Source organism: Dromiciops gliroides, chromosome 6 (genome assembly GCF_019393635.1).
Source record: "Dromiciops gliroides isolate mDroGli1 chromosome 6, mDroGli1.pri, whole genome shotgun sequence".
Classification (NCBI taxonomy): domain Eukaryota; kingdom Metazoa; phylum Chordata; class Mammalia; order Microbiotheria; family Microbiotheriidae; genus Dromiciops; species Dromiciops gliroides.
Window position 1 is genome coordinate 175689186 of NC_057866.1, and position 25416 is coordinate 175714601.

A 25416-nucleotide genomic window follows, 5' to 3' on the forward strand; every position below is an offset into this window, starting at 1 on the left:
CAGGTCCCTCTATGTAGAATTGGTATAGCTGTAATGGTAGGATCACAGCCTACAAAACCAGAAAACCTCAGTTCAGTTTTCTGCCCTCAGATGCTTTACAGCACTTTGGGGCTCTCCTCTATCTTCGTCCTTCATGCCCACTTTTCCACGTGACCCTCTCTTGCTTCTCTTCCTTTTCTGAGTTTTCTTCTCTAGGTACATCCAGGCACAACCCAAGACAGTTATCAGGAGATTCTGACATCTTTGAGTTTCCCTCAGGCAAGAGTAAGTAGTTCCTCTGTCTACCACTAATGGCCCTGAAGTCAGGCAGGACATTTCTATTATGAGCAAAGGAAATCTTCCACATTTGGAAAAGCTGTGGTTTACCAAAAGAACAACATCTATGGGAAGGTTATGTTCTATACATGCACAAAATCCTTTGATCCCTTAATGCCCTCATTTCCTCCCTCTAACATATAAATTTGCTGTAAATAACTAAGTGCACATTTGCAATAACATATGCATATATATTTTTTCCATTTACTTAAAATGCCAGTCCTCCTGGAACAAGGAGTCCTCTACCAACATTTGCTGATTATTCCTCAGGACATGTCTGGAAGTTGGCAAGTAGGTGGCAAATATCATTAATTCCATTTGACAGATGGAGAAACTATGATGGAATGATGAGGTCTGTCTGCATCAGGCCAACAGTTTATTTCTGGAACTCCAAATTTTTTTTCTTGACCCTTTTGTTTATCCAATTGCATGCAGCAAGACTTTTACTAGCAAGTTTGGAAAAAAAACGAACAGATTTTGCTAAAATGGGCACCACTGTTTTAAAAACCCAGCTCAAATTTCACCTCACACCAGAAGGTTTTTCCTTATCAATTCATTTATCTCAGTAATTCACATGTTTGCATGGTGTTTTGTATGGGTTCCAAAGTTCATTAAGTTTTCTCAGACCACTTAGGGAGTTTTGTGTTCAATTCTGACAGCCATATTTTAGTATAAATGCTGATAAGCTGGAATATGTCCAAAGTGGGACAATCAAGATGGCAAGTGGACTCAAGATCACATCAAGGAAATGGTAATGGTCAGCTTGAAGAACAGAAAATTTAAAAGGAGCCATGCTAGTCTTCAAGTATCTGTGAGGCTTTTGGGTACAAAGAGGATTCTGTTTGCTGTGCTTGGACCCAGAAGGCAGAATTAGGAGCAACAGGTGGAAGTTACAGAGAGGTCGATTGAGGACTGATGCAAAGAAAGACTTCCAAACAATTAGGATTGTCTCAAAGTAGAATGGGCTACTTCAGAAGGCAGGAAACACCTGATCCAGGAGTGTGCTGGAGCCAGCTCAAACTGGCTTTCAAGAGTTCACTACTATTCCATTTTCAGTGTGAGCATTTGCACGACAGAAACAAATAAACAAGTGAAAAAACTACACATTAGGGCTTGGTTTATTGTTGTGTTTTTTGTCTTAAAAAATTATGGGGAAAATGTTAGCAATGAAGATTCCACTTAAAAGCCATATCTTGAGTTCTCTCCAAAGAGCCAGTTAAACATTTACCAGCACTGCCCCTGCCCCCTACCCCTTGAAGTTGGGTGGTCTCTTTTTTCCTGCATCATAAACAGTATTCTTGTTCAAGAATGGGTTAGATGAGACAGTCTCAAGTCCCTTGACACTCGAGACTCTGTTTTTCTTCCCAACTAGATAATAAGTACCTATGCAATCTTCATGGTACCTTGGCCAATACTCTGCAAATGCTTACTCACAGACTGAATGACACATTTGGCACTAGCAATTGACAGAATAATATTTAGAGCTGAGAGGGATATTTTAGAGATACATACATTTACATATATATGTGTGTGTGTGTACACACATATACATACATGTTGTTGTTCAGTCATGTCAGTTGTATCCAACTCTTTGTGACCCCATTGGGGGTTTTCTTAGCAAAGATACTGGAGTGGTTTTGCCATTTCTTTCTCTAGCTCATTTTACAGATGAGGAAACTCAGGCAAATGGGGTTAAGTGACTTGCCCAAGGTCATACAGCTAGTGTCTGAGGCCAAATTTGAACTCAGCTCTTCCTGACTCCACGCCCGGCACTATATCTACTGTGCCACCTAGCTGCCCCCGTGTGTGTGTGTGTGTGTGTGTGTGTGTGTGTGTGTGTGTGTGTGTGTGTGTGTGTATAGTATGTGTATATATACACGCATACATATGTGTATATACATATATACACACAAATATATATGTTGATATCAATATCCATACTTATTTATCATAGTTAAAGCTGAAAAGTACCTTAGGGGTCACCTAGTCTAACCCTTTCAATTATTTGAAGAGGAAACAGTCTGAGGGAGATAGGACGATTTGCCTACTATCACATAGAGACAGGGCCAGGATTAGAACCCAGGGCTCCTCAAGCTCACAACACAGTGCTGATTCTAAAACATGGGCAGATGGGGCCAATTGAAACTAACAAGGATTCAGTCAATGACAAAGAAGATACAAGGAATTTAATGAAAATCTGGAATTGGCAGCTGAACCTGGAAGGGTTCATACACTATTTTTTTTTAACTAATAAAGTATTTTTTTTTTCCGTTACATGTAAAGATAGTTCTCAACCTTTGTTTATACAAGCTTTACAATTTCAGATTTTTCTCCCTCCCCCCTCCCCTAGACAGCAGGTAATCTGATATAGGTTTTATATATATATATATATATATACATACACACATAATAACATTAATCCTATTTCTGCATTTGTCATGTTATAAGAGAAAAAAATCAGAGCAATGATGGAAAACCTCAAAATAGAAAAAAAAACAACAGCATCAAAAACAAAAGAAATAGTATGGTTCATTTAGCATCTATACTCTGCAGTTCTTTTTTTTTTTTTCCTAGATTTGGAGATCCTCTTCCATCACGAGTTCCCTGGAACTCTTCTGTGCCATTGCATTGATGAGAGAATATAGTCCATCACAGTAGATCAACACTCAATTTGATGTTACTGTGTACAAGGTTCTTCTAGTTCTACTCATCCACTCATCATCAGCCCATGCAAGACCCTCCAGGTTTCTCTGAACTCCTCCTGCTCATCGTTTCTTATAGCACAAATAGTATTCCATTGTATTCATATACCACAACTGTCCAGCCATTCCCCAATTGATGGGCACCCCCTCAACTTCCAATTCTTGCCACCAAGTAAAGAGCAGCTATAAATATTTTTGTACATGTGGGTCCCTTTCCCCCTTCCATGATCTCTTTGGGAAAAAGACCCAAAAAGTGGTATTGCTGGGTCAAAGGGTATGCACAGCTTTATCACCCTTTGGGCATAATTCCAAATTGCTCTCCAGAATGGTTGGATCAGTTCACAGTCTCCACCAACAATGGATTAGTGTTCCAATTTTCCCACAGCTCTCAAACATTTATTATTTTCCTTTTTTGTCATTTTAGCCATCTGAATAGTGTCAGGTGTACCTCAGAGTTGTTTTTATTGCATCTCTCTAATCATTAGAGATTTAGATCATTTTTTTCATATGGAATAGATAGCTTTGATTTCTTCATCAGAAAACTGCCTGTTCATATCCTTTGACCATTTCTCAATTGGGGAATGACTTGGATTCTTATAAATTTGATTTAGTTCCCTATATATTTTAGAGATGAGGCCTTTATCAGAAGTATTGGCCTCAAAAATTGTTTCCCATCTTTCTGCCTCCCTTGCTAATTTTGGATGCATTGCTTCTGTTGTACAAAAATTTTTAATTTAATGTAATCAAAAATCATCCACTTTGCCTTTTATAATATACTCTATCTCTTGTTTGGTCAAAAACTGTTTTCCTTTCCAAAGATCTGATAGATAGACTATTCCTTTCTCTCCTAATTTACCTATGGTATCACCTCTTATGTCTAAATCGTGTATCCATTTTGACTTTATTTTAGTATAAGGTGTAAGATGTTGGTCTATGCCTAATTTCTGCCATACTATCTTCCAGTTTTCCCAGAAGTTTTTGTCAAATACTGAGTTCCTATCCCAGAAGCTGGAGTCTTTGGGGTTTATCAAACACTACATTACTTGTGTCATTTACTACTGCATTTCCTGAGCCTAGCCTATTCCATTGATCTACCACTCTATTTTTTAGCCAGTACCAGATAGTTTTGATGACTGCCGCTTTATAGTAAAGCTCCAGGTTTGGTACTGCTAACCCACCTTCCTGTGAATTTTTTTTCATTATTTCCCCTGGATATTCTTGATTTTTTGTTTTTTCCAGATGAAATTTTGTTATTATTCTTTCTAGCTCTATAAAAATAATTTTTTAGGTTAGTCGATTGGTATGGGCACTGAATAAGTAAATTAATTTAGGCAGCATTGTCATTTTACTATATTAGCTCTGTCTATCCATGAGCAATTGATAGCTTTCCAATTATTTAGATCTGATTTAATTTGTGTGAAGAGTGTTTGGGTAGTTGTGTTCATAGAGTTCCTGGGTTTGTCTTGGCAAGTAGGACTCCAAGTATTTATATTATCTACCGTTACTTTAAATGGAATTTCTCTTTCTATCTCTTGCTGCTGGACTTTGTTGGTCATGTATAGAAATGCTGATGAGTTATGTGGATTTATTTTATATCCTGCTACTTTGCTAGAGTTGTTAAGTTGTTTCAAGTAATTTTTGAGTGATTCTCACGGATTCCTTAGTATACTATCATATCATCTGGCAAAGAATGAATTAGTTTAGTTTCCTCTGGCTATTCTAAGTCCTTTAATTGTCCTTTCTCGTCTCTGATTGCTAAAGCTAACAATTTTCTGGAGGACAATATTAAATAATTAGGGGTGGATAATGGACATCCCGTTTCACCCCTGATCTTTTGGTAAGGGCCTCTAATTTATCTCCATTGCATATATACTTGCTGATGTGGCTTTAGGTAGATACTGTTTGTTATTTTATAGGAAAGGTCCACTATTCCTAAACTCTCCAGTGTTTTTATTAGGAATGGGTGTTGTATTTTGTCAAAAGCTTTCTCTGCATCTATTGAGATAATCATATGATGTTGGTTGTTTTCTTATTGATGTGGTTGATTATGTTAATAGTTTTCCTAATGTTGAACCAGCCCTGCATTCCTGGTATAAATCCCACCTGGTCATAGTGTATTATCCTGGTGATCACTTGCTGTAATCTCCTTGCTAATATCTTATTTAAGATTTTAGCATCAATATTCATTAGGGAAATTGGTCTATACTTTTCTTTCTCTGTTTTTGCTTCTCCTGGTTTTGGTATCACCACCATATTTGTGTCATAAAATGAATTTGGTAGAACTCCTTCTTCACCTATTTTTCCAAATAATTTGTATAATATTGGAATTAATTGTTCTTTAAATGTTTGGTAAAATTCACCTGTAAACGCATCTGGCCCTGGGGATTTTTTCTTAGGGAGTTCATTAATGGCTTGTTCAATTTCTTTTTCTAATATGGGTTTATTTAAGGATTTTATTTCTTCTTCAGTTAACCTGGGCAGTTTGTATTTTTGTAAATATTCATCCATTTCATTTAGATTGTCAAATTTACTGGCATACAGTTGGGCAAAATAATTCCTAATTATTGATTTAATTTCCACTTCATTGGTGGTAACATCCCCTTTTTTGTTTTTGATAGTAGTAATTTGGTTTTCTTCTTTCTTTTTTTTTAATCAAATTAACCAATATTTTATCTATTTTATTGGTTTTTTCATAAAACCAGCTCTTAGTTTTATTGAATAATTCTATAGTTTTTTTGCTTTCAATCTTATTAATTTCTCCTTTAATTTTCAGGATCTCTAATTTAGTATCTAATTGGGGGTTTCTAATTTGTTCTTTTTCTAGCTTTTTAAGTTGCATGCCCAATTCATTAATCTCCTCTTTCTCTTTTTTATTCATATAAGCATTTAGAGCTATAAAATTTCCCCTAAGCACTGCTTTGGCTGCATCCCATAGATTTTGGTATGTTGTCTCATTATTGTCATTTTCTTGGATATAGTTATTGATTATTTCTGTGATTTCTTGTTTGGCCCATTCATTCTTTAGAATGAAATTATTTAGTTTCCAATTGATTTTCATTATACTTTTCCCTGGCTCTTTCTTACATGTAATTTTTATTGCATCATGATCTGAAAAGGATGCATTTACTATTTCTACCTTTCTACATTTAACTATGATGTTTTTGTGCCCTAATACATGGTCAATTTTTGAAAATGTGCCATATACTGCTGAGAAAAAGGTATATTCCTTTATATCCCCATTCAATTTTCTCCAGACATCTATCATGTCTAACTTTGCTAGTAATCTATTCACCTCTTTCACTTCTTTCTTATTTATTTTTTGGCTAGATTTATCTAATTCTGAGAGGGGGAGATTCAGATCCCCCACTAGTATAGTATTACTGTCTAATTCCTCTTGTAACTCATTTAACTTCTCCTTTAAGAACTTGGATGCTATACCACTTGGCACATACATATTCAATATTGATATTACTTCATTACCTATAGTACCTTTAAGCAAGATGTAATTTCCTTCCTTATCTCTTTTAATGAGATCTATTTTTGCCTGTACTTTGTCTGAGATAAGGATTGCTACCCCTGCTTTTTTTACTTTAGCTGAGGCCATAATATATTCTACTCTCCAGCCTTTTACCTTTACTCCTGTTGTATCTCTCTGCTTCAAATGTGTTTTCTTGTAAACAGCATATTGTAGGGTCTGGTTTTTAATCCACCTCTGCAATTCGCTTCCGTTTTATAGCAGAGTTTCATCCCATTCACATTCACAGTTATTATTACTGACTGTCTATTCCCCTCCATTCTATTTACCCCCTTTGTACTTTTCCCCCCTTCTTTCACCGTATTCCTCCTCCCCGACGTTTTACTTCTTACCCCTGCCTCCCCCAATCTGCCCTCCCTTTTTATCACCCCTTCTCTTTTCTTTACCCTTTTCCTCCCTTGCTTTTGTCCTCCCTTCTATCAGTCCCCCCTTTCCCTTCCCCTTTTGATTCCCTAAAGAATGAGTTAAGTTTCTTTATTCCAATGAACGTATATGTTATTCCCTCTTTGAATCAAATCTAATGAGAATAGTGGTTGAAACAATGTTCACCCCTCCTTTCTTTCCCTCTATTGTAATAGGTTTTTTTTCACCTCTTCATATGATATAATTCATCCCTTCCACTCCCCTTTCCTCTCCTCCCCATAGACTCCCTTTTAACCCCTTAAAAATTTTTTTTGTATACTCACATCAAAGACAATTTATATTTATACCCTCTGTGTAAAGTCCTGCTCTCTTCCAATACATTTATAGTTTCTTAAGAGTTATGAGTATTATCTTCCCCACGTAAGGGATATAAACAGTTTAACCTAATAGGGTAACCTTTTTTTTTTCCTCCCTTCTGTTTGCCTTTTTAAACTTCTCTTGAGTCTTGTATGTTGAGATCAAATTTTCTATTCAGTTCTGGTCTTTTCACCAGGAAAGATTGAAAGTCCCCAATGTCATTAAATGTCCATCTTTTCCCCTGAAAGAAAATGCACATTTTTGCTGGGTAATAGATTCTTGGCTGCAATCCAAGCTCCTTTGCCTTCCGGAATATCATATTCCAAGCCTTGTGGTCCTTTAATGTTGAAGCTGCCAGGTCCTGAGCAATCCTGACTGTGGCTCCATGATATTTAAATCGCTTCTTTCTGGCTGCTTGGAGTATTTTCTCCTTCACCTGATAATTCTGGAATTTGGCTACAATATTCCTTGGAGTTTTCCTTTTGGGGTCTCTTTCAGGAGGTGATCAGTGGATTCTTTCAATGATGATTTTATCCTCTGATTCTATGATATCAGGGCAGTAATCCTTAATAATTTCCTGGAATATGGTGTCTAGATTCTTTTTCTGGTCATGGCTTTCGGGCAGTCCAATGATTCTCAAATTGTCTCTCCTGGATCTGTTTTCCAGATAAGTTGTCGTTTCCAATGAAGTATTTCACATTTTCTTCTATTTTTCATTCTTTTGATTTTGCTTGACTGATTCCTGTTGTCTCATGGATTCCTTATCTTCCAACTGTCCGATTTTAATTTTTAAGCATTGTTTCTTCAGTAAGATTATGCACCTTTTTTTCCATTTGGCCAAGTGAATTTTTAAGGCACTGTTTTCTTCAATGAATTATGCACCTTTTTTTCCATTTGGCCAACCTGAATTTTTTAAGGCATGTTTTCATTCAGTGAAATATGCACTTTTTTTCCATTGGCCATTCAAGTCTTTGTGCTTCCTTTCCAAGCTGCTGATTCTTTTTTCATAGTTTTCTTGTTTTGCTTTCATTTCTCTCCCCATTTTTTCTTCTACCTCTCTCAATTGATTTTTAAATCCTTTTGAGTTCCTCCAGGAAGGCTTTTTGTTCCTGAGACCAATTCACCTTCCTCGTGAGGCTTCACATGTAGGCAATTGAGGGTATTGTCCTCATCTGAGTTTGCGTTGGCTTCTTCCCTGTTGATACAGAAGCTCTCAATGGAGAGGGCTCTTTTTTGCTTCTTACTCATAATTGCAGCTTATGTATTTATTTTTTAAAGTTGAGGTCTGCTCTCGTGGCACCAGAGTCCCTGCTTTGGCTTCTTGTGGCAGGCGTATAGGTGCTGTGTGACCGGCTTTTTACTCTGAGGCCTTTATGGTGTGTGGAGATCCCCCCGCCCTGCACTTCCTGTCTGGGTGCGCTCGGCCAGCCAGGCGCCTGCTCCTGGCGTCCGTTCCCGTCTGACCTGTTTGTCGCCTTCCCGGCCGGTGCAGATAGGTTTTTCCACTGTCCTTCTTGGCCACCAGATTTTTGAACCAGGTTCCAGGGGCCTCAGTTGTTCGGCTGTGGCCCTGACCCCCTTGGCACTGGGTTTCTGCCCTGCGCTGGGCCTCCCTTTTGCCCGAGTCAGACCGACCTTTTCCTGAAGTCTTCTAAATTATCTCTGGTTGGAGGACGGTGTCTCTCTGTCCCTTTGCAGGTTGTGTAGTTTCAGAATCCATCCAGAGGCTTGATTTAATGTTCTTTTTGAGGGAACAGAAGGAGAGCTCAGGCAGCTTGCTGCTTCCTCTCCGTCATCTTGGCTCGGGTTCATACACTATTAAAGTGTCAAGGGGCAGCTAGGTGCTTCAGTGGCCTGGATTCAGGAGGACCTGAATTCAATCTGACCTCAGACACTTGACACTTATTAGCTGTGCCACCATAAGCAAGTCGCTTAACCCCCACTTCCTCGCAAAAACAACAACAAAAAAAGTGTCAGACACACTCTGTCAAGTCACCTATTCTGTCCTTGCCACCATATGTTTCCTCTTGCACACATTCTGAGGCTCCGCATCTTTCTCTTCTCCATCTTTGCCTTCTTCATTCTACTTTCCACCTCCCCAGCTACTCAATTTTTATGTGTCACCTTCTTTTCTTTGATTCCAGAGTTTCTGGGTTTGTTTCCCCTCCCCACCCCCTTTTTCTTAATTTCCATGGATTATTGCAATCTGGCTTTAGTAGTTCTCAGTAGCTAGGTGGCACAGTACATCATGCCTCAAGTCAGGAAGACTTGAGTTCAAATCCAGCCTCAGACACTTAATAGCTCTCTGACACTGAGCAAGTCACTTAAAGGCTATTGGCCCCAGGGTCTTCATCTGTAAAATGGGGATGATGATAATAGCACCTACTTCCCAGGATTGTTGTGAGAATCAAATCAGATAACAATTGTAAAACACTAAGCACAGCATCTGGCACAAGTAAGCACTACATAAAAGTTAGCTATTACTATTACCATTTGCCTTTTAAAATACTCTTCCCTTTTCCAACTACATTTTTATGAGGCTATATTTTCTTCTCTTTGTACACTTCAACCAAAACAGCATATCCCAACAGACAATGAGAGAACAGATAGAAAAATCCAGTTATCTTCTATTAAGCCAGATGTTCAAGATTTTCCAAAATTTCCAAAGCAATACCATGCTTCTCACTATTATTTTTTTTGTCTTGGAAATTTTTTTTCATTGATGTTATTTGAATTAAAATGTAATGGGTTTACTATTGTTGTTTTGAGTGAGTCAATAGTTTAAAATGTCATGAGTTTTAATTTCTAATATAGTAAAAATCAATGGATATAACCTACAGAAACAAAAGGAATTCTAAGACCAAAAAGTTTGAAAACTCCTGTCCTAGAGGCAAAAGGGAGCCACAGGAGTTTATCGAGGAGAAGGACACGGTCAGTTCCATCACCTTGGCAACAGTATGGAAGATAAGGAGAGACACTTGGGGCAGGGAGATCCATTAAGAGGCCATTACAACAATTTAGGAGAAATGTGTTAAAGGCCTGAATAAGAGGGACTGGGTCAGTAGCAAGACTGGGGAGATATTGTAAGAGCGGACATGTCAAGATTTGGCTACTAATGTGAGGTGAGGGAGAATGAAAAGTTGAGGATGTCAATGAGGTTGGGAACCTTGAAACCTGGAAAAATGAGGGTGCCTTTAACAACAAGAGGAACCTTGATAGAGAGGAGTGTTTAGGGGAGAGAAAGAATGAGTTCTTTTCTGGTCAAGTTGAGATTGAGAGGCATCTGGGATATCCAGCGTGAAATGTCCAATAGGAAACAGATGACGCAGGATTGTAGGTCAAGGGAGAGAATGAGACTGGATATGTCCATCACAGAAGGGGAAATCTGAACAGGTCGTCAAATAGTTCCATGCCACCATAGAAGGTCAAATAAAAGCTGTTTACAGTGACCAGAATCACCAAAGGGCTAAATGCCTTTAATAGGGGACTGAGTGTCTGGGACAGGCTGAGAGCAGAACCTCTCTTCCTCACCCTCATTTCCTCCTGTCTCTTCTTTGTTCTAGAAGAGGGGAGTAATCAGGGTCTCTTTCACTCATGGATGCCCAATCAATTAACCTTCTTACTGTGGAGGCGGTAAAGAAGCAGCAACAATGATGATGATAAAATGTATGGTATGGGGGCAGCTAGGTGCTACAATGGATAAAGCATTGGCCCTGGATTCAGGAGGACCTAAGTTCAAATCAGCCCCAGACACTTGACACTTACTAGCTGTGTGATCCTGGGCAAGTCAATCCTCAATGCCCTGCAAAAAATAATAATATAATAAAATAAAATGTATGGTACTTACTTTCCTGGGCTATTGTAAAGAAAATTCTTTGTCAGGTATAAGGTACTATATAAATGTTATCTATTACTGTTGTTGCAAGAATCAACCTCATGGGTTTATTGTAAGGAAATCTCCCTTTAAAGTACTATATAAATGTGGTTTACTATGAAAGGAATGATGAGGAGGATACTATCAGAAAAACCCCAAAAGACCTACGTGAGCTGATGCAACGTGAAATGTATTGTATACAAAATAACAGCAATACTGTAAGATGATCTTCTGTGAATGACTTGGTTATTTTCAGCAATGCAAAGATTCAAGACAACTCTGAAGGACTTATGAGCAATGCAGTCCATGTACATAGAGAGAACTTTTGGTGTCTGAATACAGATTGAAGCATGATTTTTTTTGTTAGTTCCTTTACCTGAAGTTTTCTTTTTGTCTGTTTTCTTTCACAACCTGGCTAATGTGGAAATGTTTAGCATGACTACTTATGTATAGCTTATATTGAATTGCTTGAGTTCTTGAGGGGGGTGGGGGCAGGAGGGAGGAAGAGAATTTGGAATGCAAAGTCTTAAAAAAATTGATGTCAAAATTAGTATTTACATGTAATTTGGGAAAATAAAATTCTAAAATAAAACAAAAAACAAACAAAAAAAGCATCAGTAGCACATTGCAGGCATGGGGGACTGCTTTCTTCATGTGATTAAAGAAATAGATGGACAGCAGGATCACAGATCCAGACTTTAGAGAGAATGCAGAGACCACCTAATCCTACCCTCTAATTTTATAAATTAGAAAGCTGTGGCCCAGGTAGAGTAAGTGACTTGTCTAGGAAGGTGGGATTCCTTTGTGAGGATGGGAGTGGGAGCCTGGGGAAGAAGTACTCGATAGCCTCTGAGGGAAGGGAATCCTTTATTGACCAAGGCAGTAGGAGAGTGGAAGATACAGTCAAGAAAAGATAGGGGATAAAGCAGAACTGAAAGAAAGATTGAGATCAGAGAAAAGCAACTGAGGAATATCTATCATTGAGTGGAAAAGAATTGAATAATGACAAATTACTTGGCTCACAACAGAAAAAAAAAAGATGTTTTCCTTATCTAGCAATGACTTGACCTTGTCTAATTCTTGCTTCAAGCATCTCCTAGAGTCCCCTCAGCTCCTTCTGGCAAGCAGCCATAGGGAAAATGGCTAGGAAACTGAGAGACAGCAGGGGTAGCCCCCCTGACTTCCCACCCCTCCCTTAGACTACAAATATAAAATTTATGGGGGATCCCAAGTTATCATTAGCAAAGTATGAACCACCCCAGGTTGAGGAGCGGAGGTTCTTCCTGCCTAACAAACCCTTCAGTCTCCAAAGTAAATTATTGGAGTAACTTTTATCCAAAATGCCAAAATTGTTTCTTTTTCCTCTTTTCCCCGATGGAAAGAAGAAAAGCACTTTTGGTCCAGCTGGTGGGGTGTGTGTATACGTGTGATTTTAAATGTTAAATGGGTAAGTCGCATAGAAGGCATGAGAACCTTAGTTCAAGAAAGATGTAGGGTCACTAATCTCCTTGGTCAAGCTGTCCTCTCTTCTTCACCCCTCCCCTCTTCTCTGCTCCATATCCCCAGAATCAAATCTCCCCTAAGTCTCCCTGAAGGGAATGCAAACATGAACAGAAGAACAGACTTTAATTGATATTAGACCCACTGGCTGATATCCTTTAAATGCTCTGTTTTATTCTTTCAGACTTTGGTCAGGGACTAACTCTTCAAGATGCTCTAACAGTTTCAAAGATGAGGTAATAGATTTTCAAAGCCCTTCTCCCTGAAGGAGATCAGCCCTCATCAAGACCCTATCCAGGGCTTCCTTTTTTCAATCAGCATGGAATATGTATGTCCCATGTGCATGCATGTGTGTACATGTATAAGTGTACTATGTAGTCCTATGTGTTAATTAACCATTTGCCCATGACCTACATTAATCAAGGTTGTATTTCAGCCTTAGGTGACGCACAAAATTAAATAGATTAATTAACTAGGCACACAGCCAGGGACATAAGGAACGGGAGTGGATAGTGAGTGGGGGCAAATGAGCTGCCAATCATCTGATGAAAACAAAAAAATGACAACACATCCTTAGATCTAGAGGGGAGACAGGGCCCTGGGAACCATCTGTGCTGAGGGAGAACTAAGAGACAAATTTGAAACCTGTCCCTTGAAATCCTGACAGAGAAGAAAAGGTAAGTTGAGTGATAGGTACCCCAAGGAATTTCCAAGTTGGGGGGGGCCAAATTACAAAATGGATGTGGGAAACTGAGGTCCAGATAAATGCAGAAACTTGTCCACAGTCTCACAGACCTAAAACTTTTTCAGGAGGTATTATGTTCTATCTTATGTAATGGGGGCCTGGCCAATGAGTTCTGAGAACAAGCAAGTTAGGTGAGCCTGTTTCTGAGAAGTATCTGGTGAATGCAGAATGGAGGGAACTGGCTCTCCACTTCCAATCATGTGCAGTGTGCTCTAACTGCTACCAGCCTATTTGGAAGAGGTTGGGGAGCCTGCCTCTTCCAAATGAACAGGTATTCTGATTGATTCCCATTTGATTACTTTGTGGTAAGAAGGGTTTGGGGCATTTGTTTGGTTTTGCTTTTTTTTTTTTTTTTGGTTGGCTGCTGAACTAAAATTGAGAGTCAGACAAAAGAGGAGCAACTTGGCCTTCTTTCTTAAAGGGGTGTTCGAGTGAGGAAGAAATGCCATAAGCCTCTGGTTCAGGAGAGATTCAGACTCTTCTCACCCAGAGGTCATGTGGGACTTGGGAGTATGGGTCTCTGTTCTTTACCCTGGGGTTGGTCCTTTCCTGCTCATAAGTGAAAGTGTTTTGGAGCTGGCTGTGACCTTGGGAGCTTTGAAATATCTGGGGATTCCCAAGGGCCTTGAACTTGGAATTCAGTCCATCCAATTGAGGTACCAGCACAACCCTCCAGGGGAGGGCTGGGCCCTCTTCGTTACTTTCATCAGGCACTGCCAGCAGCAGACTCAACATCCATTCTTCCAGGACTCATTAGCCAGACCCTAGCTATCCTTACTAGAACATTCCAAGTAGACTGGATGGAAACTCACTGGTGATGCTCCTACTCACATATAGGTTGGACTAGACAAGGGGCACCTTCCACTTCTCAGATTCTAGAATTTTCTCTAGCCTGGGTCTCCTCAGGTCCAATGTTAAGCTCCAACCAGATATCCCACACATGGCAGAAGATTAAGAGCTGGAAGAGACCTTCCGGGTCATCCAGCCCAACCCTTTCATTTTACAGATTACGGCCCCAGAGGTCAAGTAGCTCACCTAATGTTATACAAGTCTAAAATGGCAGTGCTAGGATTCAAACCCAGGCCCTCTGACTCTATCTCCTGTGCCTCATTGCCTCACACATGGATCACTGATCTAGAACTGGAAGAGACCTTATCTAGTCTAACCTTATTTTACAGATGAGAAAACTGAGGCTCAGGGAGGAATAGTGACTTGCCCCAAGGTCACAAAGCCAGTAAGTCTCAAAGGCAGGATTTAAACCAAGGTTTGGTTAGAAAATGTCTCGTCGACAGATTCAAAATGAATTATTTTCTCTTGCCTAATTATCTTTATCTACTACAATGCAGTTTTAGAAAAACCTACTGTCACAAGATGATACTAGTGTTCAACTGCTTACTAATCAATGAGGCCTTTATATTTGCCAGAATGAGGTGTTTTTTGCTCTCCAATAGAGAGTTAAGTGGTCGCGAGATACCCAGCTCTGACCAATTTTTCAAAAGTGCAGTGACATGTGTTACAAAAGCAAGCTTTACTTTAATTAGGGAACAAGAGAAACAAAAGGGTTACTGGTCTGAGCAATGATATCATTGTAAAGGACACAGAGGAGATGACCATGTTTGTCAATATCAAGTGTCCGTTCCAGAGAATTCATTTACACGCTTCAAAAAACTGCCAGTCCATTATCTATCAGGACATTCTGTTGTAACTCTCCTTATCTGATTGGAAATGGTGTCATTTCTTTCTTATCTCAGCTGGTCATTTTTCAGCTTTTTTCTCCACTCATCTCTGGTTCAAGTTAAAACTGGTCTGTAATTCAGAAACTAGTTCAATTACAGACAGATATGACTATTTGCAAATGGGCCAATCCACCCAGCCCAAATTAAGAAAACCATTCAAGCTCATGTAAAACTGCTGGGTCATTTACCTTTTCTCAGATAAGTAAGGTAAAAGAATTTCAGCCAAAATGGAAAATAGTTCTATTGCACTCCTTTTTTTCCTACACTCCTAGCATTCTGACTTCTGTCCTCACTATCCTGACTGAGATCAAGGAAATGATGAAACAGTGAAGCAAAGAGAAAACATGGCCTAGTGAAACACTGCTATAAAAAACCTCTTGTCTTTGGAAGAGCTGTTGGATGGGACCAAACCATAATTTTGCTTTATACCCCTTAGTAGAATATTCCTCCAAATTCTGTGTTGAATCCTCAGGCTTGGGCCATTGCTACAAATCTTCTCTTGCCTCCTTTTGCCTACATCTTTAAATTCAATCACCCTATAAACACTTGTCATTTGGGAGCCAGAAAGCCTTTCTGTCTCCTAAAATGTAGTGAGATCCAAAGTGACTAGTTTTGTTCCTGATATAGGTATGTCATAAAGACAAGAATGTGCCTAGGACAGAAGAGAAAAATGACCTTACTTACCTATTTAACCTTTGGTGGGGGCTCTAATTGATTTTTGTGCTAAGTCAGAGAGGATCCCAAGAATTTCTAGTCCTAGGTCAGTAATTCTGGAACAGAGGACAGTAATCTACTCAGCAGACATAAGGAAGGTATTGAAAAGGAAAGGCAATTGCTCCAAAAAACCTCCAAATAATGCCATTGGGCAATTCCTGAAGCAGCAGAACCCACAAAAGAATAGGCTGGGATTATTTTGCAGCCAAAGTTGGCTTAGAAGGTCGGCAGGAGCAGGCTGCTATGCCAGGGAAGGAGTGGAGCCCAACCCCATGGAAAAGGAAAGGCAATCTTAGCCTGGGGACACCATGCCTGGCTTTTGTTAATTGAATGAGGAGGCTTTGACTAAGGAGCCACCATTCTTGGTCATTTAGCAGTGAGGAGCCCTGATCTGTCAAAAAGTGGTTCTCATGAGATGAAGCCGAGAAGTTGACTGGAGGGAGCAATCCCCAAACAGAGGTGCCCACACCAAATAGCCACCATGAGATCATCCAATACCACCCAGGGGAGACACCAACACGGGCAGAAAGCAGGTTCAGATAACACCAGAAGATTTAGGGGATCCTGCAGCTTTAGAAACGTGAGTACCTCTTCCGCTTCTGGATCCTGGTAACATATATTCCCTACCTGTGAAATTCTCTAAATGTGTGCTCTGGCCTAATGTGTTCCACCTTTATCAGCAATGATAATTGTGGGAGAGTTGGACTTCAGGTATATGAAGAAAATGTTCAATTATCACTTTTTTTTTTTTACTGTAGTGTTTCATAAAAGGACTTTGCTTTGTGCCTGACTAAAGAAAAAGATTAGCACATGAAGTGGATGGGGCTTGTGACCTATACTTTTGTGGGGATATGAATCCACAGGGTACCTTTTTGAGGGTAGCTGTTCTGGGAATGCCAAGTGTGAAAAGGAACACCCCCCCCACACACACAAACACACTGTTACACTTTCTTGATGTGATTCGTTCCTTTAGGCCCTTCATTTGCCATGATGATCACTAGCTCTATCCCTTTAGTTGAAGAGCCATAGTTAGGGTGGGGCAACTGCAGCTCTGTGGACGTGGAATACTTTATCCCTGAGTCAGTCCTTTTCTCAACTTTTCTACTGCATGCATCTCCCCTTTCCCCCCCTCCCCCCCATGTTTAAATCAGCTCTTCTCTTGCTTCTGGATGAGGTGTCTCAATTTCTTTTTCAAGAGCCCTACACACCATACCCTAGCTTTCTACACCCAAGTGCCCCTTCCTTGGCCACAGCCCTCAATTGTGAGTTGTTTCCTCTTTTAGAATGTGAGCTCCTTGAGGGCAGGAATCATCTTTGTTTTTCAATTTGTAACACCAGTGCTTAGCATAGAGCTCTAAGTGGTGGTTATGATTTGCCATTTCCTTCTTTTGCTGATTAAGGCAAATCAAGGTTAAGTGACTAGCTCAGGGTCACACAGCTGTTAAGTACCTGAGATGAGATTTGAACCCAGGGCTTCCTGACTCCAGGCCTGGGGCTCTATCCACTAAGCCAATTAGCTGCCTTGAAAATACTTTATAAATGATCATTTTTATTATACTAAATTAAAAAGCTTTTGCACAAACAAAACCAACCTAACCAAGATTCGAAGGAAGGCACAAAGCTGGGAAACAAACTTTACAAGTGTCTCTGATAAAGGCCTCATTTTTCAAATATAGAGAGAACTGAGTCAAATTTATAAGAATACAAGCCACTCCCCAATTGATAAATGGTCAAAGGATATGAACAGGCAGTTTTCAGATAAATCAAAGCTATCTATAGATGGGCATATGAAAAAGTGCTCTAAATCACTTTTGATTAGAGAAATGCCAATTAAAACAACTCTGGGGGCAGCTAGGTGGTGCAGTGGATAGAGCACCAGCCCTGGATTCAGGAGGACCTGAGTTCAAATGCGGCCTCAGACACTTAACACTTACTAGCTGTGTGACCCTAGGCAAGTCACTTAACCCCAATTGCCTCACCAAAAATAAAAATTAAAATAAAAATTAAAAAAATTAAAACAACTCTGAGGAACCACCTGACACCTATCAGGTTGGCTAATGTGACAAAAAAAGAAAAATGATAAATGTTGTCAAGGATGTGGGAAAACTGAGATGCTAATAGATTGTTGGTAGAGTTGTGAACTGGTCCAACCATTCTGGAGAGCAATTTGTAACTGCCCAAAGAGCTATAAAACTATGTATAACCTTTGATCTAGCAATACGACTACTAAGTCTGTATCCCAAAGATATCATAAAAAAGGGAAAAGGACCCACATGTACAAAAAATATTTATAGCTACTCTTTTTGTGGTAGCAAAGAATTGGACATTGAGGGGATGCTCATCAAATGGGGAATGGCTGAACAATCTGTGGTATATGAATATAATGGAAAACTATTGTACAATAAGAAATGATGAACAGGCAGATTTCAGAAAAACGTGAAACACTTGTACAAATTGTTGCAAAGTGAAATGAGCAGAACCAGGAAAACATTGTACACAGTATCAACAACATTGTGTGAGGATCAACTATGATAGACTCAGTTCTTCTCAGCAACACAATGTCCAAAATGAGTACAAAGGACTCATTAAGGAAAATACCATTCACATCCAGATAAAGAACTGATGGAATATGGATGCAGATTGAAGCATACTTTTTTTACTCATGCTATTTTTTTAATGTTTTTCCCTTTTGATCTGTTTTTTCTTTCACAATTGTGACTAATATGGAAATATGTTTTACATCATAACACATGTATTAACCTATATAAAATTGCCTAGCATTTTTGGAAGAGGGGAGAGTAGGGAGAGAGAAAATTTTGGAACTCAAAATCTTATAAAAATGAATGCTAAAAATTGTCTTGACATGTAATTGGGGGAAATACTATTAAAAAAAGAAAATAATGTTTTATCATTCACTTATGCTGACCACTCCCAGCTTAGAAAACTCATCTTGCTTGGCTTCAGTGATATTATATCGTACTGATTCTCTTATCTTTCGGACATTTCTCCTAAGGATGGATATACTCAGACTCAGTCCACAACCCTCTTTTCTTCTTTCTACCTTCTCTCTTTTTCAAAGGTCTTATCCATTCTCATGACTCTGAATAACACTTCTATGAATGGTCAGAGAATCAGTCTCAGCTAAGAAGACCTAGGTTTAAGTTGCCTCTGACACATACTGTCTGCATGACTCTAAGCAAATTGCTTAACATTTCAGTGTCTGAGGAAACTCTCTAAGACTATGCCATACAACCTTATCTGTGCTGGTAGAGGGAGTTTATTTAGAAGTAGTTTCCTATGCCAGTGAAATGATAAGTATGGTTCCCTACCACCCAATTATTACCACTATGCTATAATTTTTCAAGCTACATCTCTCTTCCATGCTTCTAGCCATTTCTGCCTAGATGTCCCACTATCACCTCAAAATTGATAGGTCAAAATGAAATTCATCATCCCACTCCACACCTTCTAAAGGCTCGTTCAAGTCTTTGTCTAAACAACTGGGTGAGAGCTTCAGGAGCAGAGAATTTGTGTCAAGTGATGAGAGTTCTTCAGGCAAGAACAAAAGCAAAAAGAAGAGGAGGAGAAGTGAGGGTTCTGAAGAAGAGGAGGAGCTGGCCAACAAACCTCCCAGCTTGAAAAAATCAGGATCAGGCGAGGAGTAGAGGACCAGCATCTTTTTCTCTGCTGTCCCTGTCACTCTCCCAACTCTTGGTCTACAATTTCCATCCATGCCTATTACCAGCAACCTCTAAACTAAGAAATACTCCCTGGGCTCAGCTTACAGAACAGCCCTCCTTGACATATGGACTTGAGTGACTGGACAGAGAGGGTTTATTCTCACAGGGATAACACAGTTGAATTTGGGAAGATGAAGGTTAGAGCACAGGTTATGTGGGACCTAAATTCTTCACCCATGCTCTCCTATCCACCATGATTCTGCCAGCTGATCCCTTCTCTGTCCCTTGGCAACTCATGGAAAGCTGCTGCAGGGGCCACACATAGGGTCAGCCTTGAGGCTGCTGGCTGGGGCTTATTTCTATTTTTTCGTATTTCTAGTCGGTTGAGGTCACAAACACACACACACACACACACACACACACACACACACAAAGATTTAATAAAGCAAAGTGACTTTAGCAGCCATGTTTTAAAAAAACTCCTTTTGCCTCCCCCATTTAGGTTAAGAATACGATCCATCTCCTAGTCACCCTGGCCCTATATCGACTTTAACCTTGAATTCTCTCCTTGTCCAGCCCTCCAATATGGTCACAAGTTCTGTAGATACTTCTACATAGCTCCTGTACTCCTTAAGAACCAAAATAGTGTGGGGTCATTGTAGCTGACAAAAAGGAAGGTTTGGCCTCTAGGCAAGCATTTTCTTTTTTTTTTTTTTTTTTTTTTTTTTTTTTTTTTTTTTTATAGGCAAGCATTTTCAATCACGTGTACTACCTCACTTGTCCAAGACCCTAAATGGTGGCCCAGGCCACTTCTAGGCCCTCTGAGTTCAGTTACCACCTAGGCTTCCTTTAACTCTGGCTTTTCTCCTGCTTGATGATGCTCCCAACTGCACTTCTAACATCTGACTGACATTTGGTCCTCAATGGCAGTGTTTATTTCCTTACCTCTAAAACCTTATTACTGCAGTGGGGATAGGGATCTAGGGAGGAGGAGGAAGTCATGAGAAAAAGAAAGAAGATGCAAGAAGAACCAAAGTGTTGTTTTTAAAATGTTACCAGTTTTAGGATGCAAGAACCTTTGGCGGTTCTAATTTTGTGAACTGGTAAAAACACTACTCTCTGGGATGAATCCTCAACATATCTTGAGTTTAGTTAGAGATGATTAGTGTGGGGTGTAGAGGTGGCTTTAAATCAACTTAAATGTGAGCCATTGTGTGACTTCAGCAGGGCTACCTTTATTAACCAAGATGAGCCATTAATGATGGTTTCTAGGCCAGCAGCATGAAAAATGAGTCTATTTTTTACAGAAATAATTTAATACTGCTTTTTCTTTTCTACCAAGAGAATCTGAACAGCTAGCCAATCTCTGGCCCAGCCAGCTGATATACTAAAGAGCTCAGCTTCCCTTTTTCTACTTTATGCTCCATCCTAACCCATGTAGAAATTTATTTTGATTTGGGGACCCTACCTTTAGGCTGAGATTAGAAAGCCTTAGGCCCTCAGGGTCTCTTCCCCTCCTCCTCAGCTTCAGCTGAGCCAAAAAGCCCCATGGGCTGTACAAGACACCAGGTCAGACAGCTGGGGGGAAAAAGCCCCAGCTCCCTCCGACCTGAGCGGAGGGATCCCAGAGATATCGGGCTTGTCCAGGCTGGGCTCTGGTGAGGCACGTGATGCTAGAGCATTCCTCCCCCCACCCCAGCCCCAGCCGCAGCCCTGACTTGCAGATTAGCTTGGTCTGTGGGGGCCCAGAAAGCCCCGAGATTTGAGTGGAGATAAAAAAGGTGTATATATAGACCTGGGAGGTAGACAGCAAGGGGGCGGACAAGGACCGGTCCGTTTGGACAAGGAAACAGGCGGCTGAGAAGAGGTCAAGAGGGCGGTTGACGAGATTAGAAAGGGGGGGGGGGGCGATGAGACGAACAGCAACGCAGGACTAGGAGCAAAGGTGGCAGAAGACAGACTGAACAGGAGGCAGCGGAGAGCACAGAAGCGGTCAGCACAGGGTACAGGCTGGAGAAAGTGAAGGTTAAGAAGAGTTAGAATAAAGTACCTGAGTGCCCTGAGGCGAGAGGCGGCTAAAGCCCTTATTGTATTCAAGAAGTTTTGCAGGTAGGAAAGAGACAGCAGGAAAGCAGTCAGGTTGTACATTTTATTTCCCTGTATTCTTAATTTTAAATAGTATCTCATAAACTAACTCTGCTTTGATTATTTAGTTAAGAGGCTTCTTAATATTTTGCTTATCAATTTGGGAGTGGAGCAGTGTGGTGGAACTTTATAAACGGCCCATATTAAATTAAATGCAGTCAGATAGCCAGTTAGTCAATAGTCCCAGATTAAGTACCCCAGTCAGATTAGACCCCAAATTAGCCCTAGTCATTCAAAACATTCTCACATCTTAATGGCGACAGCGGCAGGCCTTACGGCCCAATTATAATTTTCCTAAACCTATATTTTTTCATATAATCATAATTTTTCATAAGTCCAATTATATATAATTTTCCATTTTAGATTAGTTAGTTAATAATTTTTTTTTACACCCAATACCTCAGCTTCTCTCCTCCATCTTTCCCTAGATCATAGACTTAGAGATCTGTCTTTGAGGCTAACAGCCTCATTTTTCAGTAGAGGAACTGAGAGGCCCAGAGAGGTTAAGTCACTTGTTCAAGGTCACGTGCATAGCAAATGGCAGAGCTAATATATAAATCCAAGTACCCATCCCCCAACCTGCCCCTCCCAGGTCCAGAGCTCCTGACATGATATTGCATCATTTGTCTATTCTCCTATGTTCCTTATTAAAACCTAGCAAAAATGTTAGGTGCTTAGCAAATGCTAACTAACGGTAAACAAATAACATACCATTATCCTCCTCTAGCTGATATAAAAAAAAAGGAGATAATTGACTTCTATGGTAAAACTGATCAACATTTTGTTCCTGTATCTCTAATTTAGGAAAGCATGCACAAATGAACTCAGGAGGGTTTGAAATATATCAGTAAATACTTACCATGGATTTTGGTACCGATGAGTGATGGTGTCCTCCAGAAATCTTCGAAATTCTCCTCTCTGTACATGGAACAAAATAACATATCACAATTACTGCCTGAATCCAAGACTTTTCTAGTGGAAAGGGAGGGAAAGGTGGGAAATCCCAGAGGTAGTTTGCAAAACAAAAGAGGAAAATCTGAATTTTATTTCAAGTTAAAACCAGAGGATAGAGGATGATACAAGCAAACCAGAGTTTCATTTCCTGGACAGAAAAATTAAAAGGAAAAATACATTTGTTTATTCATTTGTGCTTGCATGCTTTCAGCAAGCACTTATTAAAGCTTCCCTATGTGCAAAGCACCATGCTAGATGCTCAGGGAGAAAAAAAGGTAAGTAAAACAGCAGGGGCAGAGTGGGGGAGATGATAGATGCACATCTGTAACAGATGTACAAATATTCAATACTATATGCTTCATAATGCTTATTGAATAAAAAGGTGAACATTAGACAATGGTTATTCCATGGGTAAGGCACTTAATGTCTCAGTGTCTCCAGGCAATGCTGTAAGTTATAGAAGAGTTGTTGACCCACACTAGAGAAGGGAATTTCCACATCTGGAGTTTCCTTCTTCAAGGATAAGGTAGGGCAGGAAACTTAGTGACAACCATATATAGTGTTTAATTTCCAAAACATTGTGTTTTGATGACACACTATAGGGTAGAGACTAATGTTCAAACTCACTAATATATGCAATTATTCACAATTTTGATCATCTACAAAAATTATCTCCTATGTTAATAATCTAGGGTGCTCTAAATTTTGTCACACTTTTCTTCAACTTGGTCCCATTATTTCTTGCCCTTATGTTCATCTTATAAATGTCCTCATCTCATCCCTTTTCCATTAAAAGCATCAAGATCTAATTTAAAATGAAAAGAGATTATGGTTCTCTCTCAACATCTCCAATCCAATAAATATTTATTAAGCACCTACTATGCACCACACACTGTGCTAAGCACTGGGGACACTATTTTTGGGGGGAGATACTATTAATAAAGAGACAATCCCTGACCTCAAAGAAGCTTACACCATCTAATGGAAGGAGAAAAGCAGGGTTGGGAGGAGACTAAGAGGTACCAGGAATGGGGACATCTGGTTTCATGGCATTGAATTAAGGGGAGCAGCAGACGCTGAGGGGAGCCGAGAATATCCTGTTTCTGCCTTCTATAAAGGAAGGCACGGGGAGGGGAGAATTTGGTATTCCACGCTCCAGCCCTCCAATCAAAGTGAAAAGGAGCCTGAGGGAGGTGTTGTCGACCAGGACTTGAGTTAGCAGCTTGGTGCTAGAGGTAATGAGTTTAACCTGGGAAGCACTATAAATTCGGTGTTGAAAGGAGGACTGCACTAATAACCTCACAGACTTGGGGTCCTATTATGGGAGAATTCTCTTGCAAATCACCTGTCTTAACTTGGTATATCTTTAGCCATTCCCAGTCTGAGAACTTCTGAAGTCAACAGGGATCTTAGATACTCAATTTTTACAGCACAAAGAGAAACCTATGCAATTCTTGACCCAGTTGTGAAGCCAGTCCAGTCCAACTCTTGGAACTTGGGACTTCATAGAAAATAGAGTTCCTAAAAATAGAAAGACTTCAGAACTCTGATCTAGACAGTGAGTAGTAATCACCGGGAAATGTTCATTTTCAGATATGGTCAATGCGTGGGTTTAAAAAAAAAAACAAAACTATACTTATTTGTTAAAAGGGACGTCTTTTATTGGAGAGAGGTGTTGAGTAGTAGTTAGTCAAAATTTATTAATTGCCTACTATTTGCCAGGTACTGTGCTAAGCACTAAGGATACATACAAGAAAGGCAAAAGACAGTCCTTGCCCTCAGCGAACTCACAATCTAACCGGGAGGACATGTAAAAGATATGTACAAATAAGGATTAATAGGAAACAATCAACAGAGGGAAGGCACTAGAATTTAAAGGATTTGGGAAAGGCTTCCTTGTAGACGGTGGGATTTTAGCTATAGCTAAAAGGAAAGCAGGGAAGTCAGAAAGTGGAGATGAGGGTGGCAAGCCTTCCGGCCATAGGGGACAGCCAGTGAAAATTCCCAGAGTTGGGAGACAGAGGACCTCATGCAAGGAACAGAAAGGAGGCCAATGTCGCTGGATCAAAGAGGGAACGATGAAAAAAAGAAGAGAAGAGCTCAACTGGGAATGCATAGAAACATGGTGGTTTTCATGCTATCGTGTTAAATGTATTATATGCACTTAAAAAAAACTTATAAAAGCTCGATCTTCTTTTCCCGTTTGCATTACAAAACTTTCATATTCATTAGGTTTATAATGAAAGAGTTGTGAATCAAATCGTTTGTCTTTCACAGAACACTGGGAAGTATATATTCATGCCTTTGTTCAAACCCTAGTAGATATACGAATGTAGGCAAAAATTATTTCTTTGGGGCGTGGGAATGTGTTTTTGCATTTATATTTGAATGTATGAGAGCTTCACCACCTTTAAAAAAAAGCCGGTCATCTTGTGTCAATATCAGAAGATGAGGTGCAGAAAGGTTACCTAGATCCCCTGGTATCGCTGATTCCAATCCCCAGTAGCCTTTCATGGGTTATCAGTGGCCCTCTCTCCTCCTCATACTAGGGACAGACAAAACAAGTTCTTAGGCAAAGATGGAGCTCAGGCTTAGAGGCACTCCCCTCCAGGCTGCTAGAATGAGGTAGGGGATTTAGTATTTTTGGATTGGAAGCTTTTTCTGTTAGTGGGAAGTGGGTTAATTAAATAAGTGCTAGCTCTGTGACCCTGGGCAAGTCACTTAACCCTCATTGCCCCCGCAAAACAAAACAAAAAAATTAAGTGAAGAAAACTCTATTCAGTTACCTGTTTCAAG

General features: G+C 39.9%; 1 protein-coding gene across 1 annotated transcript in view; it reads right to left on the reverse strand.

Annotated features, from left to right (window-relative positions):
* Positions 1–25416, reverse strand: part of C6H4orf45 (chromosome 6 C4orf45 homolog) — a 110789-nt gene that overhangs the window by 38145 nt on the left and 47228 nt on the right. The window contains exon 3 of the mRNA XM_043972292.1: positions 22526–22584. Within this exon, the coding sequence (XP_043828227.1) occupies positions 22526–22584 (59 nt within the window). The remainder of the gene's footprint in view (positions 1–22525; positions 22585–25416) is intronic.